The sequence below is a fragment of the Phaethon aethereus genome, assembly GCF_964289735.1.
Source record: "Phaethon aethereus genome assembly, chromosome: 3".
Taxonomy (NCBI): domain Eukaryota; kingdom Metazoa; phylum Chordata; class Aves; order Phaethontiformes; family Phaethontidae; genus Phaethon; species Phaethon aethereus.
In genome coordinates, this window is record NC_138576.1 from 76,132,610 (window position 1) to 76,148,320 (window position 15,711).

The 15,711-nt window shown below is 38.9% G+C and overlaps 1 protein-coding gene across 1 annotated transcript in view; it reads right to left on the bottom strand.

Annotated features, from left to right (window-relative positions):
• Positions 1–15,711, bottom strand: part of UTRN (utrophin) — a gene marked incomplete at its 3' end in the record, with an annotated part of 391,562 nt that overhangs the window by 201,588 nt on the left and 174,263 nt on the right. Inside the window, exon 51 of the mRNA XM_081998557.1 lies at positions 12,102–12,291. Within this exon, the coding sequence (XP_081854683.1) occupies positions 12,102–12,291 (190 nt within the window). The remainder of the gene's footprint in view (positions 1–12,101; positions 12,292–15,711) is intronic.

Sequence of the window (15,711 nt, forward strand, 5' to 3'; positions counted from 1 at the left end):
GTTTCTACAGAAACCCGATACGTACTCAGAGCACTAGAGAGCAGAGTCTTCTGTAAAAAAGGATTTACAATAAAGTACTCATTTATTATACAGTTTCATTTGGCACTGATCATAATTAGACAAATGGCAAAACAAACCAGTTACATTCAGGTCAGCCTCATCACTGAAGCTGTGCACAACCTTTCTCCAAAAGGGGCTAGTGGTGTGTTCGTTTTGAGTTTTGAAAACATCATCTGAAAATGCAAAAGTAAGGGGGGGGGGGGGGGGGGGGGGGCTAGACGACAGGAAGTTTTACACTATATTGAAGTGCCTCCTCATCACAGCCACAAAATTCAGATATGCACCAAATGCTTGACTGTACCACATTGTTGCCAGTGAAGTTACACTACAGCAAAAGTATTCGCAAATGAACACGTGCTATGGCTGTACAGCAGGCTCATAGCAGGCGCAGATTTAGATCAAAATTCAGCAGAGTAGTAAGCTTTTTTCACATGGGGTAAAAATGTGAAGTTCCTTTTTATAGGAAGTGGGCAACACAGTGCCAAATGAAAACTGCTGCGCTATAGCTTGGACTATTTTAGTCTTTAGACTCATAAGCTAATAGGGCACTAGCACAGAGAATCACAGAAAATCGCAAGTTGGAAGACCTCCAGGGGTCACACAGTCAAACCTCCTGCCAGTTTCAGGAGCCAATTTCAAAGCTAGGTCTGGCTGCTAAAGTTTTTAATACCTCTACAGATGGAAATTCAACAGCCTCCTTGGGCAACCTGCTCCAGTGCTCAGCTACACTTGCTGTGCAGAATTGTTGCCCTTACATCCAATTCCCCTGCTGCAGCTTGTTCCCACCGTGTCTTTGCCTTTCACAGGGCACCTCTGAGAAGAGCCTGGCTCCATCTTCTCTAATAACAACCCACCAGGTAGGCAGTGACAGTGTTTGGAAACCCCTGGACCCTTCTCCCCTCCAAAATAAATGAAGCCAGCTCCCTCCACCTCTACTCCTATGTTCCGTGCTCCAGCCCCCAAGCACTGCACTCTCCCCAGTCTCTCAGTATCTCTCAAACTGAGGCCCTGAAACCAACCACAGGATTCTAGACATGACCTCATGAGTGCTAAGCAGACAGGAATAATCACTTCTCCCTGTCTGATGGCTATGATCTTTCTCACACAGCCTGTACCAACGCATTGGGTTATTCCTTCCCAGACACAAGAATTTGCTCTGGGCTCTTTTTGTTGTTTTTTAAAAAACTTTATGGGGCTCCCATCAGTCCATCCCTCCCACTTTGAGGCCCCAGTGAATGGGAACATGCTGACTGTTCCTCCACAACCTGGTATTATTCACAAACCTGCTGAAGGTACACTCTGTCCTGCTGTTTGGATTCATAACCGTGCTAAACAGTACCAGTCTCAATCCCAGTCCCTGAGGAACACCAATAATCCATCCAGTTTTCTCCCACCTTTTTGCTCATCTATCCTGTCCATATCTCCCCAGTTTGACTATCAGAGACTGTGTCAAATATCCTTCTAAAGTCAAGATCAGGGAACACTACTGCTTTCCCTTCATCCAAAGAGACAGCAACAGCTTTCTCACAGAAAGCAATCAGGCTAGGCACCCTTCTTAAAATTCATGCTGGCTCTTTAAAATGACCTTCTTGTTCTTTTATGCTTGGAAATGGCTTACTAAACCATTGCTTGGGGACTTACTAAAACATTTTCTATAAGGACTGAAGACACATGGGTTCTTGGGAAAAAAGACTTAGTGAGCTCCTAAATCTGGCTATCAAGAGGTCTCCACAATACTTTACCTACAAGTTCATCCTTGAAATTCTGCCCATCCCTCTCAGTTCCATCTCCAATCACAACCAGATTCTGCATCTGTGGCAGTCACTTGTCTTCATGAACCAGCTTATCCTATCCTCAGGAAGAGGATGGGAGTTCTCAGGATCTCATATTCCTCTAGTTTATCAAAACAGGGAAATATCCCTCCAATAACCTGCTCATTTTAAAAGATCCATCCAAAATTCCACAGGGAATCAATCCATAACAGGCTAACAGTTAACAACTGACATCTTGCCTACACGCCAAAGCCCCTAACTGTCCTCGTATGTCACTGAAACTGCATACAAAGGTGCAATTTCATAGCAATAGGGAATTAAATTCCATTATAGCTATTACATTTCCAAGTTGAATTTCATTTGTTGTCCATATTTCTGATTTTGATGTCTGACTTACTGGATAGTCAATTCCAGCCTTCATCTACCTCATTTTTTTAAAGCAATTAATAAGTTTCTCCCTTCAGCCTTCCACTGCTTCTGTAGCTGCTGTGATTATTCTATAATAAATGCCAGTAACAAATCAATTTTCATCTCCCAAGATTTCCAGATGCCTATCATTTCAAGTATTCTCCCATCAGTTTTCAGCTTTCCAACTTCTAATCTGTATCCAAAAAGAAGTTATATCCATCTCATTCATTTTAAATGATCATTGACTTATGTGCATTCCTAGCCTATTCATGCTTCTCCAAATGATACGGCTTTCTTGTCCTTTCAGTCACTAAACACCATGATGCTATCTTGTTGCACTTTAAACTCTGTAGTCTTCATTTGCTGTATGTTAACTGTGTTCTACTTACTGTAGTCACCCAAGTCACGTTTCATCCCACCCCTCATACACGCTATCTCATTAAATCACAACGGATGCCAGTCCTTCTACACCGTCATTTTGAACACAAACAAGGTGTGGGTGTTTCGAGACGGGGTGGTTACCATTTACACTTCTCACTTGTTTTCTAAAAAGGTAAATCTTAAAGGCATCAGATGCTTATCAGTAGATACTATTTATTAAGTCTCCTGTTTCAAAAGAGCCTTTTTTTTTTCACCAGTGCACTTTTAGCCTCATCGTATTTCATTATATAATAGCCATTATATCCAGGGTTCCCTTTAATTCTGGCCTCCTCCCTTCTGTAAGACTTCATAGTAGTTCTAGATCTAATTAGAATGTCCCTCATGCTTCTAGAACAATACCAAATAGGCCAGGCTTAACTTTCTCATCTCTAAAAGAGAAACTGTCTGCATAATTTAGCAATGCTTTTGATGACAGAGACACTGCTTCATTTTCCAACCAACAACTAGCTTAATACAGTAGCCTCCTTCAGGACATGCTTCCAAAATTAGCTTTTATTCTCACTTCTACTGTCCAATAAATATGTATTACAGCACTGCTGTAATGCCTCCTCTTAATCCATACTTGACTACCTGTATTTCATACCTGAATGTGATCAAGTGCCAATGATTGATTTTCTAAATCAATCTGAAGTCATGTAAACATTAGAAAACTCATCTTTGTTGAATTCATTGGAACCAGGACTTAACCTACCCATTTCTCAACGCAGACTTTCGTGGTTTTTTTGCCCCACCCCCCATAACTGTCACATTTTTTTCAAAATTTCATAGGAACAGAGCCTTTGCTGCAACTCTCAAAATTCAACAGAATGTTGAATTCTGTCCTCTGGAATGCAATCACCAGTGTCACAGAAAAAGAGGATTTTGGCTGACCCCAGCATGCACTGTGCTTTTAACTTCCTGTGGTTTTATAAATTTAACACTAGCCATAAAAAAATGAAACTGCAGAAAATGAGAGAATTGCATTTTAAGCTATGTATTCATAAAAAAGAACCACAAGATACATGTTTCTGATGCATCGTTTCTCTTCACAGATGAGGAAGTCAGGAACTCACCTGAGTTACCATGTATCACTTCAAGAGTAAAGACTCATGTTGGATCAGGTTTGAGATTTCAAGTATTTTACATGAGGGGGTGATTATTTATTTATTTTTCAAAAGGGTTCTTCTTGAGAAGTTATCACAAAAGAAATGAGAAAATATTCTCTCAGCTACTAGTCTGTCCTACAGAAGATGAATGCTCCAGACCCTGAATTCTAGCAATGTGTCTCAAAAATACCACAGTCAAGCTCCACAAGTAGGATACATATTTCAAGGTAATTTACCCGACAGAGATGCAGAACTTTCACTTCTGTCAGGGAAGTTACAGAAAGCTTCCCAATTTTTTACTTCATTTTCATAAATAATACTGTAGTTCTGGTGTCTCAGAAAAGATCTATTGATTTGTAACTTACCATGATTTTTTATGTTCCCCTCCCCCAAATCTAAATCCATTCTTTTCTGAGCTAGTTGTATATAACTAATAGAAGACATTCTTTAAGGAACAATCACATATTAGCAAGAACACAGAGCAGATGACAATCCCTACAAAACATTTTTCTGGTGGTTCACTTTGAGTGTCAAAATGTTACAGAAGAGTTATGAAGCAAAGCTGTTAACAACAACCAAGCAAAACTTCCTACACATTGTCCTGACAACACAAATACTAAGTGTACACATTCTGCCCTGGTATGCCACTAATTTCAGTGGAAAAGAATCAAATAGCAATACTAGTGAAAAGTTACATCTGGCAAAACTCACCTTGGTACGAAGAAATTGGTGAAAGAAAAAGCAGCAAATGAAGAAATATCCTAAACCTTGGATTTCCTGTTTTTCACCATTGCTGTAATATGTCACCAAAGTGCTTATTTTTGTTTCTGCTTTTAAGAAATTTCAAAATGAAGACTGTGAATGCTGAGCACTACTATTACACGAAGCTACTAATAAGAACAATTATGACTTTCGGCAGTACAGTTCAATAATAAAGCCTTGTTTATGCTTTTATAAACAGTGCAGTTTAAAACAGAAAAACACTAACTTCAAGAATTTGTCTTAAATATTTCATTGGCACTTTTTAAAATGTTTATTTCATTGGCCCTCTGTTATGCTTCACAGGACACTTCACAGGAAACGTTTAGACATTAGTTCATGAAGCAACTACCCTGTACACAATGCAATAATTCATATATTCTATAGTAAATAACTTCTTCAGCAGAACTGAAGAAGTTATTAGTGTAGCCGCAGAGTTCACAAGACACGTACAAACTTGAGAAATTCTGAAGACTGAAGTATATAGAGCACTACAAGAAATCCTTTCTTATGTGCTGTCATAGTTGCTTTTAATTTGTAATTTCCATACAATTTCTTATCTAAGTATTAACATTTCCATCACCAGACTCCCATATATCATTGCCTTACATTGACACCTGCTGGAAGCGACTGGGATTGTAAACCATTCCTTTTTTCCTCAACCAGTGTCTGATTTAACTCTACAGGCAGACCAACAATCCCAATTTCGGTAAACCAAGCACAGGGATTTGAAAAAACTCAGCTGAGTGACTTTTTAACAAGCAGAAAAACATATAATGGGTAATTTTGAGCTACACAAAAATTCCCAAGGCTATCATTGCATGGATTCTCAAACAGAAAATATATTTTAGTAACAGCCTTTGAGAAGATTTTTTTTTTTTACTACCCCTTGTGTAGATTTAAACTCAACAAATTAAGTATCCAACCATTTTCTAGACTCTCAGGCTAATTAGAAAATAATTATTACTGCAAGAGTCACTAAATAGTTCTTGCGTGACCAACATTGTTATAAACAAGCTTATACACAAAAATGTGACTAAACAGGTTTTATAGCACTTTTAATTTCCTAGTGCTTATGAAAAGAATTAAAAACCCATATCTTTACATTAATGAAAAAAGATTTGCCTTATTCACAAAAGCAAATAGGACTATTTAATGATAGAACTGATAAAGACAATAACTGAGGCATGCTTGCTAAATAGCTTGTATGTACACAATCTACTGTCTAACATTCTTCACAATGAAGATATATCTCTTAGTACAGCTTTGTAAACAGAAGCACACTGAAACACCCATTTAAAAACAATGTGAATTTCCCCATATGCCAGAACTTCCTCTACAAGCTTCACTGTTATGAACCAGATACAGCATTATACCCTTTTCTTACTTCCAAACTCTACTATAGAGGTGGGATCTCTTTTACTTGATATAATTTTTGTATTTCTTATAACAGAAAATATATTTCAGACTGAAGTAAGTACAGTAAGTTACGGTGGCTTTGCTTTCTCATTGGAACAAGATGTGGTCATGCACTTTGGTTTTCACACACCTTGTATGCAAAACTCAGGCACGGTTTCACCAAAAAAACACAGGCAGTTTTAAAGTATCACAAGCAGCAAGAACAAAAAAACAAGTTCAAAGGGAGCCAAATAGAATTTCTATAAAGTTATGTCAGTATACAGCTGAGGACCTCTCCAATTTTATATTTTTACAAAGTTATGAAGCAGGATCCTTACATTAAAGTCCAATAATACACCACAGTATGACCACTCCACACACACACCAACATCAGACCAGTATTAACTCATGGACTTTACAGACCAGTTTGAAATTAATTGTTTATTTTTTATGATCAACCTACTTAAAGGATTTATTTTTACTAGGTAGCTTAGATCATTAAAACAGTATTAGAGTTCTGAACTACTGAACCTGTGCAAAAAAATGCCCAAAACAGTCAGCACAGTCTCGGTGAAAGCAGAAATACTCAGCCACCAAAACAGGTAAGAGCAAAAATACCAATATGAGGGGTAGTCTATGTCAACATGCTTTTCCTCCAACTTCTCCTTATTTTTTTAGCTCTGAAAGAACTCTATAAGTACAGGCAGGTGAAGCCAAAATTTCATGGCTGCATATTAGTCTGATGAACTCATTCCTAATTAAAAGTTTCATAAAGCTCAAAAGCAAAAACACTGGGCATGCAAGAATGCAGTTATTCTACATAACGGGTAACCAGGAGTTGAGAAGTGCTGCATTTACCAAGAATTAACCAACTACTTTGGAAAAGGACATGTAATATTTTACAAAAGGTCATTGAGTATTAACAGTTTCCTTCTGGACACTTAAATGGTAGGCAAGAGAGCACTTTTTAAAAAAATGTATCACTGACAAGCACAGGGGGGTTTTGTATTGCATTCTGTAACAAACCACACACGAGAGCATGGCAGGCTTTAAAAAGCACACTAGATAACCTGGATGCCTTTGATACTCATCCCATTCCTACTTTCTTTTTATCTCAGAAAGACAACATCAGCATTACTCAGTCTCAGGATTCAGGGTTTACATTTCTTACCTTACAAAGCTTCTGGTAACGGGGAGAAGAAACTGCCATCCTCTGTAAACGATGCAACAACACCACAACTTTCTGCAGAGATGTTCTCACCACAGCCATCATTTTAAGTTTGCCACACTTCTGAAGACACCTCAAAATTTGCATTATAAATGAAGAGCAACTATCATTTCCTCCCGGTCACTGGACAATGATTTGCCAGCTTTCTGAGCATGCTCTCTTCCAGGACTGCTTTTGCAAGCCACAGGCTTTATACGTTTCAAAGGCAAAGGAGGTTGATATAGCATAAGTTTCTCTCCCAAAATAACCCAAGAAGCAAATGCAAAAAAACAGCAGCCTTCACAGATTCTTCTAACGGGTACTGCTCAGCTCTGCTTGTGCAGAACGTAAATGAAGTTGTGGAGCAGCCGAGCCTCTGCCACCATTCAGAAGTGCACTAAATAGCCAGGAAAGGTTATTAATTTAAGCCTGAAAGCTGCAGGAACAAAAAAGGAATTCCTTCAGGAAGACGGCTCCAGTGTATCACAACAGTTGTTCTCCCATAGTAGCTGCTTTCTATCGGCAGACGGAGCATTTGCTCCCTCACTCTGGGAAAGGATGCTCTCACTCTCAGACTAAACGCAGCTCTGGCAGAGCTGTAGAGTGAGTGAATAACAGACTGTGTTATAAATCTTGAGAGAGGAGCAGAGGGATACCTGCCCTAATTATATCAGCCATACGTTAAAGGCTAATAAATCACACAGGCGCTTCTCAAAACTAGATTACCCAATACAAAAGGAAAAAATGCAGGGGGTAAACCTCTCTGCTATTAAAACTCTCTTAAAGCTAATTTAGTCAGAGGGATCTCAAAGGATTCTCACTTGCGCCAGAAAGTAGGAATGTTTTTCAGGAGTCGTTTCCAATTAAAATCTTTTCTTAAATGACTTACTAGGACAAGAAAGAACAGGGTTTTGACAAATTGAAAACATACAGTTGCGCCATCGTCCCTTTTTCTATCCATCCTTGAATTCGAAGAGCTAACATCATTTTCATGTTTTTCCCATGACAAAGCAGAATTATTTAAGCCATCTAAGGATGGCAGTAGGACATTCAAGAGCATGGAATTGTTTTGCTACCAGCGAGGCACTCCCAATGCAATACAGCTATTTCTTATTACTCCCAAAGTTGCTATGATAAATGTACTTAAACCTGTACTAGAGGGGCTGCTGTAGCAAAGGTTCAGGGAGGCCATTATCAATACAGTAGGTGGCAAACACCATTACAAGTAAGTGTATTATTTAATGTGCATATTGCCACATAAACAGGTAGATACACATTTCAAGCACATCAATCAGCACAGTATGGAGACACCAACCACAGGTAGCATGACAAGTTCATATGATCCCAGATAATGCATACCTTAGATGCCCATGCATTATACACTAGTTTGCCTCTTCTCAGGCACTTTCCATCTGAGGGAATGAATGCCACTTGCAGGTTCTTCACACAAGACATTTAAAAATTCTTCCCATCCAATCCTGCTAACACAACCTTCTCATCCTTATTTTTCGATCTGAATCAGAATTTCCACTAGTCCTCAGGAAAATCCCTTTTACCTGTACTCTGTTTTGTCCCTGATCTGTCCAGCACCAATGACATCATCATTTTGAGGAAATAGAGCCTTCATTCCACTCTGTATATAGAAATCTTACCACCTGTATTCTCCATCTTGCCAGACTCACCTTCTTTCTTCATCTCTACCACTCATTTGAACCATACTCCTGTACTCCATTGCTCCTGGATGATATCTACTCTTCTCACCTTCCACAGGCCTGTTCCTTTAGTCCACCAGCTCTAGCCTACTGTCATTAGCTGATATGCTGTTACCAAACATCTTTTGAGGAAATCTATGAAGCAGCACAAGTCCAAAAAACACTGAGGCATTCAGAAACAACCGTGCAAGACCTCAAAACTCTTATGTGTAAGATAGAGCCCGTGGTCCACACCTGACAACTTCTTTCAGTTCTGCTTTTTTCCTTCACAGCTAATACACAAGTTTGAATCAAGCAGTGAGAAAAACAAACAGCCCACCACTAGTCATGTTGCTTTTAATTTACAATAAAACAAAGCTTTAATTATTTAGAACACCTTTACATCCATAGGCACAGGACTTCACACACACTGACCCAGCATTATTTCTTACTATTTCTGAGCTCATTTTCTGCATCTTGCTTCAAAATAGGTTTTAACCTCTTTCAGGTGGCTGCTAAACGTTTTGCAACACAGGCTGGAATGTTTCAGCACTAACCAGAAAGAAAAATCTTCTACAACATTTAGATACTGATAGAATGAATTTAAAAGACTGATGCTATGATTGTGAAATTCCTCCTTTTCAAAAAGAAATCGTTACTGCACTCAAAGTTTGCATTATTTGCATAGTACTGTCACTAGCCTTAGATGTCACAATGGAAGGCAAAACTAAGCTTCAACAAGAGCCTAGGTCACTGATTCTGCTGTAGAGAGGCTTGAGCTGCAGCCAAACAAGTTAGCCCCAAAATGTAATGGAGGATAGTCCTCCCATGCACACATATAGATGCCAGTTTAAGAGATGATCCTATTTTGAAAATGCATGACCTGTAACAACAACAACAAAAAATTCACTATGTTTTGTCTATTGTCAGCACATATTTCTCCTAGAATTTATCCCATCTTAAACTCATAGTAAAGTTTTACTCAATGCACAGGCCTTGGGGTCAGAAGCATCTTCACACAGAGCGGAGAAAGTCATAAGCCTTGCTTTCTTCTTAAAACCATTTAGAAAAAATACTTCTTCACATATTCAACAAAGCATAACAAGAACAACATTGCTATTTTATACCACTGAACAAGGAAAGAACAGAAAATTATCTTTTTTTAAATCAGATATTAAGGTTAAGAACTTGTAAGGGAGCGGGCTTGATTTTTTAAGGTACAGCAAGGTGTTAGAGCTTCATTTTGTTTTCAAAAGTTCTTTTCAACAAATATTTGAAAACAAATGTTGATTTTGGAGTATTTGCTAGTATCATGATATGAATGTCTTCAGTTATATTTGAAGTGAGATTGAAAGATGGTAGGGGAAAAAGTTCTTTTTGGAAGCCACTACGCTATGACAGTCTTTGACGTGCTCTACTTAACTTTCTTTAGTAGTTGAAAAAAGGTCACAATATTACGTAAAGTTATGGGTAAGTTAAGTGATTATGCTTCATATGCACAGTGTGTAGAAGCATACAGTCACAGAAAAAGATGCAGAATATCAGGTAACAGAATGCTGAACAAGGTAAGGCCATGCCCAAGCACCTGCCTTCTCAATGGTTACAAGCCAGGACAACAGGCATGGTCAAAAGCAGGTTATAAACCTTCTCCACACAGCAGGCAGTCTTGCCTAGCAGTTCTCCCCTCACACAGCACAACTCTGGCAACATTAACTGAACTGCAGCACAATGAAGGAGGGCAAACAATCTTCCATGACCAAGGTGCTTCACAGCTGCATAGAGCCAACAAGCAAATTGTGAAATAACAGCTTTATCTTGGTGTGATTGACTACTCAGAATGCAAGGTAATGCAGAAATAAGCCTATTTACACAGAGCACTGCCTCATGTTCTTAGCTTCCTGTGGTCCTGTTTTAGCTCGTTCACCTCCACTACACTAGTTGTTTGAAGCTTTTTGCCCACAGAAAGTATAGTAGTAACTTCTAGGTGTTGCCACTACAGACTAGTCTCAGCATTTCACAGAGACATATCCCTATAGGTGAGTTACTTGACTGATCAGAATCATATAAAGGTTGTTGAGTGACATGTCATCTTCAACAGACACAAACTTGCACAATATATTGTTCTCTTCCTTATGATTACAGTGAGCAGCTTGCTATCAGATACTTTAAACTGTCTTGTTTCATTTAAATTCAAGGTAGCTATGTTCAGATAAAAAAGCAGCATTTTTTTTCGTTATGAAACCCCATGAACTTAGACCACAGATGACAATATTCCAAACCCAGAGTGCAGGATTTAAGAACTAATCTAGCCTCTCGTTTCTGTGCCTGTCAAAATAATTGTGTTAAATGAGGAAATCTAAAGGAAAAAATATATCAAAATGTTCAGGAGAAAGATGACACATGAACAGTGTTCACATCAGGTAAACAGGACAAAGGAAATTCATATATCATAGAATCACAAAATACTTTCAGGCAGTGATGTTCAACCTTTTGCTGCCACAGACCCAAATATATTACTTTTTAAAAGACCTGTCAGGTCTCCACACCTTTTCCTCCTGTTTTCCCTCAATACACTGTACCCTTAATGCAGACTGAACCCAGCTCCTCTCTCTCCCACCTACCTCCCTAAAGGAGATGTATGTGACATGCAAAGGCAGGAAAAGCCAGACAATGTGGTAAGTACTGCATTAGTCCATGCTTCTTAGACAAGAAAAAGGGGTCTCCCTTCTCGATTTCAGACAAGCTAGGATGTCCATCTATTAAGAAGGACTGTAAGGGGTGTCACTTAGCCTCCTCAGTTATTTCTCAGCTTTCCAGTCTGTGGCCTGTACAGGAAGGAAGGCCAGCTGGCGAGCTGCTGGGCAGCAGGAAAGGGAGAAGAGGTGATGCAAGCATGACAATTTCTTGGATTGCTGTAAAAGCAGGAAGAAGGCAGCAGACAGGGATAGGAGACAGTGCAGCCCAGGAGGGCTTTACTTGGAGGGAAGTAGATTAAATCCTTTGGTTGGACAATCACACAACATGACTTGGTTTAATCAACTATGCACTCCATGAATACAGTCAGGACATTTAAGAGCCCTCAGTGCTACAGAGGTTCACAAAATATGTATTTCAAACCTAAGGAAGAAAAATCTGCTTCCTTCACACACCTGACTTAAAACAGTGGTTTTAGCACCCTCCAATAAGCCGCAGATCTTCACACTCCAGTAGGTAGCTTTCCTTTATAACTTTTGCAATTGAGAAAAAGCATGAACAGCAGTAGTATTATTTAGTTTCTCACCTGCATCTGCTTTCTGAGTTCCCTTATGCAGGCACTGTCCTGAGCAATGTTCTCACGCTGGGATGCATCTGCTAGAACATTAACTGTCGTCTCTGCCTCTTGAAGCCACTTGAGGAAGCTCTCCAGATCCTTGTGTGAGGCCTGTACTGTCTTCAGCTCTGTCTCCAAGAAGTTCTGCCTATCAACAGCTCTGAAAACAAGACAAGTGTCAGAATATACCCCCATAACATACCGCATTATATACATTATAATGAAACTACTAAAAGGAAATCTGAAAGTTATCTCTATTAAGAAAGTATACATCTGTCACAGCTTGCTTTATCATTATTTGTATCACTGTTTTTCTCGTGATTTTATCTATAGCTACACACAGATGTTCTGAACTGGTTATATATGTCACAGCCCCTTTTAAAAAGGCATGTGTTCTTCCCATGTGTGAAAAGTATGAATGCTTCTCCTCATCAACAGAAGTCATACAGAGTAGAAGCACTGAAGGTTTGGGGGATTTTCTTCTTCCTCCTTTACAGTGAGCAGAAAAATTTCCCTAAATTTGCAAGAGCTAAAGTGCTGAGGGATGAAGAGTCAAATACCTGGTTCTCTCTGCTAAGAGAGAAGACTTTTGACACTATCACTCTAACGAACAGAGTAATATACTGCCATCATAACAATCAAGCCATACTCAACAAGCTTAAATCTAAAAAAAGACTGGCAGAATATAGTCCAAATTTTCAATTTGGGTTTCAATCAGTCCAAAAAATCTCCAGTTGGTACAAACACAAAAGTTTTTGTTTGTAAGAGGATATTTTACAATGTAAGAAACTCATTAAAAACCTTTGGATTATATTGTTGGTAAGCAACTTCAAAAGATTTCCTAGAAAAAAGATCACATTATACCTTTACATAACAGAGGTTATCATTGAAATGAAACTCAGCTGGGAAACTGTTGTAGTCAGCAATTTTAAAAGCTCTAATTAACAACGTTAATTAAAGCATGACAAGCTAAATTTCATCCAGTGTAGACTGCTGTCCCACACCAGCACACTGTACAGAAATCCCTAACAGGGCTACTATCTAGAATGTTGCTGCTCAGTAAGTAGGAAGTTCCATTTTACTTTTATGTTAGGCACTAACCATATTGTCAGATTTCAGGGGCAAAATGATATTTAATTTCAATTAAGACAAGGCTAAAACACTCAACATTTGATATTTTCACAAGAATTGAACATGTTTCTCCAGACAGGCCCAAACTTATGTGTCTTCTACCTCCTCCTGTTCTACTTAGGCGTTCTTTCCTCCTTGCAATGGTGTGGCAACAGTACTGCCCAACAGTATTAGGGAATCACTGTGTTTAGTTTTTAATGTCACTGGTTAATAATTGCTTTATCCAAAATAAGACTGTGTGAATCGTTCCTGACTTCATGCTTGCCTAAGTTTTGGCTACTAGTAAATGACTAGCAGGACAAGAAGCCTTCATTTTTGCTTCTCACTTGAAGCTCTGGAATGCTTCACCCACTCTTGAGAAAATATAGTAAATAGCATGCTAGGGATTACAAATGGCTTGATAGATACTGCCTAGAAAAGATAAAAAAAAAAATTAGAGCACACCAAGGAAGTGCAAGAAAAATGTGAAGTAAAAGCAGTTATGAGCTCTGACTTCAAAACCCTCACCCTCTGCAGGGATTTTCTTCCCTAGCAGGGGGTTAAGGCCAAAGGTGGAAGAACAGGAGTGACAACAGGAAGAACAGACTGGTAATAAAGATGACCTTCAAAGAAAAAGAAAAGACCCAAAAGATGAAACACTAAGTGACCCAGATCTCGTAAGTCTAAGTACTGATGTACTACATGGGAACCGAGACAACCTGAACTTTGTAGCTAGTAACATTCATTGAAGAACAGTTTTCAGCCTCAAGCTTTATTTTCTCAAACTTTCTGCTTGGTTGAAATTAAAGGAAAGACTGGAATCCTATTACAGTCCCACTGGCTGTCATCATATTTGAATTAAATCTGAAAACCATTAATTTCACTAAATATGTACTCCAGCAGCATAAATTAGAAGCTTTACAACTAATGTTCTAAGATTAAGAGGACCTGTATAGCAGTAGCAAGCAATACTTTTACAGAGGAGACACAAATACTTTCATTCCCTTCCAGTAAAGATCACAAATGTAAAATAGAAAATGATGGAGAATTCTGTACTGCAGATTAACGAATACCCCATGCTAGAAAAAGATGAATCAGATTCCCAAAGATTTCTAACACTGTTAGAACAGCCTCCAAAGACAAAGGGTCCTTCCAGGATGTAAGAATTAAATGTAAGGAGAACCTGGGGAATCCTTCACTTAACACAGTGATAGTGGAGAAGGTCTAAGCAGATTCTATTAGCAAAGACACGTCCAAGAAAAAGAAAATTGTCACTCTACTATTTAAGATTTCATGGCACTGTTGCAGGTTTCTGTTCCACCCAACTATTTTTTTCAGATTTAAACTAAAAATCTGCAATGCATACAAGTGTGTGATCAAATGAAAGTCAGAAAATAACATCTGAGACAGTACAGACAGCAACTGTAATCCATTACTGAGGCAGTGAAAACACACAGAATAACTACACAGAAAAATTCAGTTTCACCCTGAAATATAAAAATAGAACATAAATAGCCACTGGACAATGTATCCAATTGACACAATGTCAAGTTGGGGAGCTTCAATCTCTTGATGCCAACTGTCTTCTAATACACTCCAACTTTACATGTGTGGCTACAGTCTTCCTGTTCTTGTGCTGTTCAGGACTATGAGTTCCCCAGGTGATGTTACTAAGGACTCCTGCCACAACCTCCAACCATGGGGGGAAAAAATGGTATTTTAAAGCATCGTGCTATAAGTACAGATCTGCGCTTAGAAGCCATAGGGCCACATGTGTCCTCCATGTACAAACCCTGCGTGTCCCAAGATCTGCCACATGAAGTAAGCATTGCTGCTCAAGGTTGACTGGTATTTCTTTTTATTGCCTTTAAAGCAAGTAACAAAAACCTTCATTCCCTTGAAATGGTGCTTTCACTACACATTCTCCCCTTTTAATTCTGCTCTGCCATTCCACGGGGTTATGTTGAGCAGCTCCACATTCTGGCTACCCACCAGCTCTCAGAGTTCTCCTTTATGTTCTATCCCTAGTTAAGAAAGAAAGCAGATATTCATCAGTAGCCCCAGTAATAACTGAGGACCTTCAGCTATACACACAACGAAATTGCTTATTATTGCTGACTTTGAGCAGATTCATAAATAATTAGAGGCTTCCAGGCAGGAGCTCTACTTTCTGGTCACCTGCTCTGAGTGGTGGGCAGTTTTATGCCAGTTCTAGCCAAAACAGTGCAAAGTCTGAATGTGAATGAGACTACTACACAGCTGGAGTCTACTCTTACTGCTAATCCAACAAAGAACTGTTTCCCTCACCCTCTAATTGCATCTTCATCCCCAGATGTCATCATGACATTCAGATGAAGTTAATAGCATTTTTAGAAAAATTATTAGTTTACTTTGAGGAAAGAAATTACTATCTGATGGTGAGAGTGCTGCAGTCCCTAATCTTTAAGGCAAACTAATGGTCAGGAAGGGC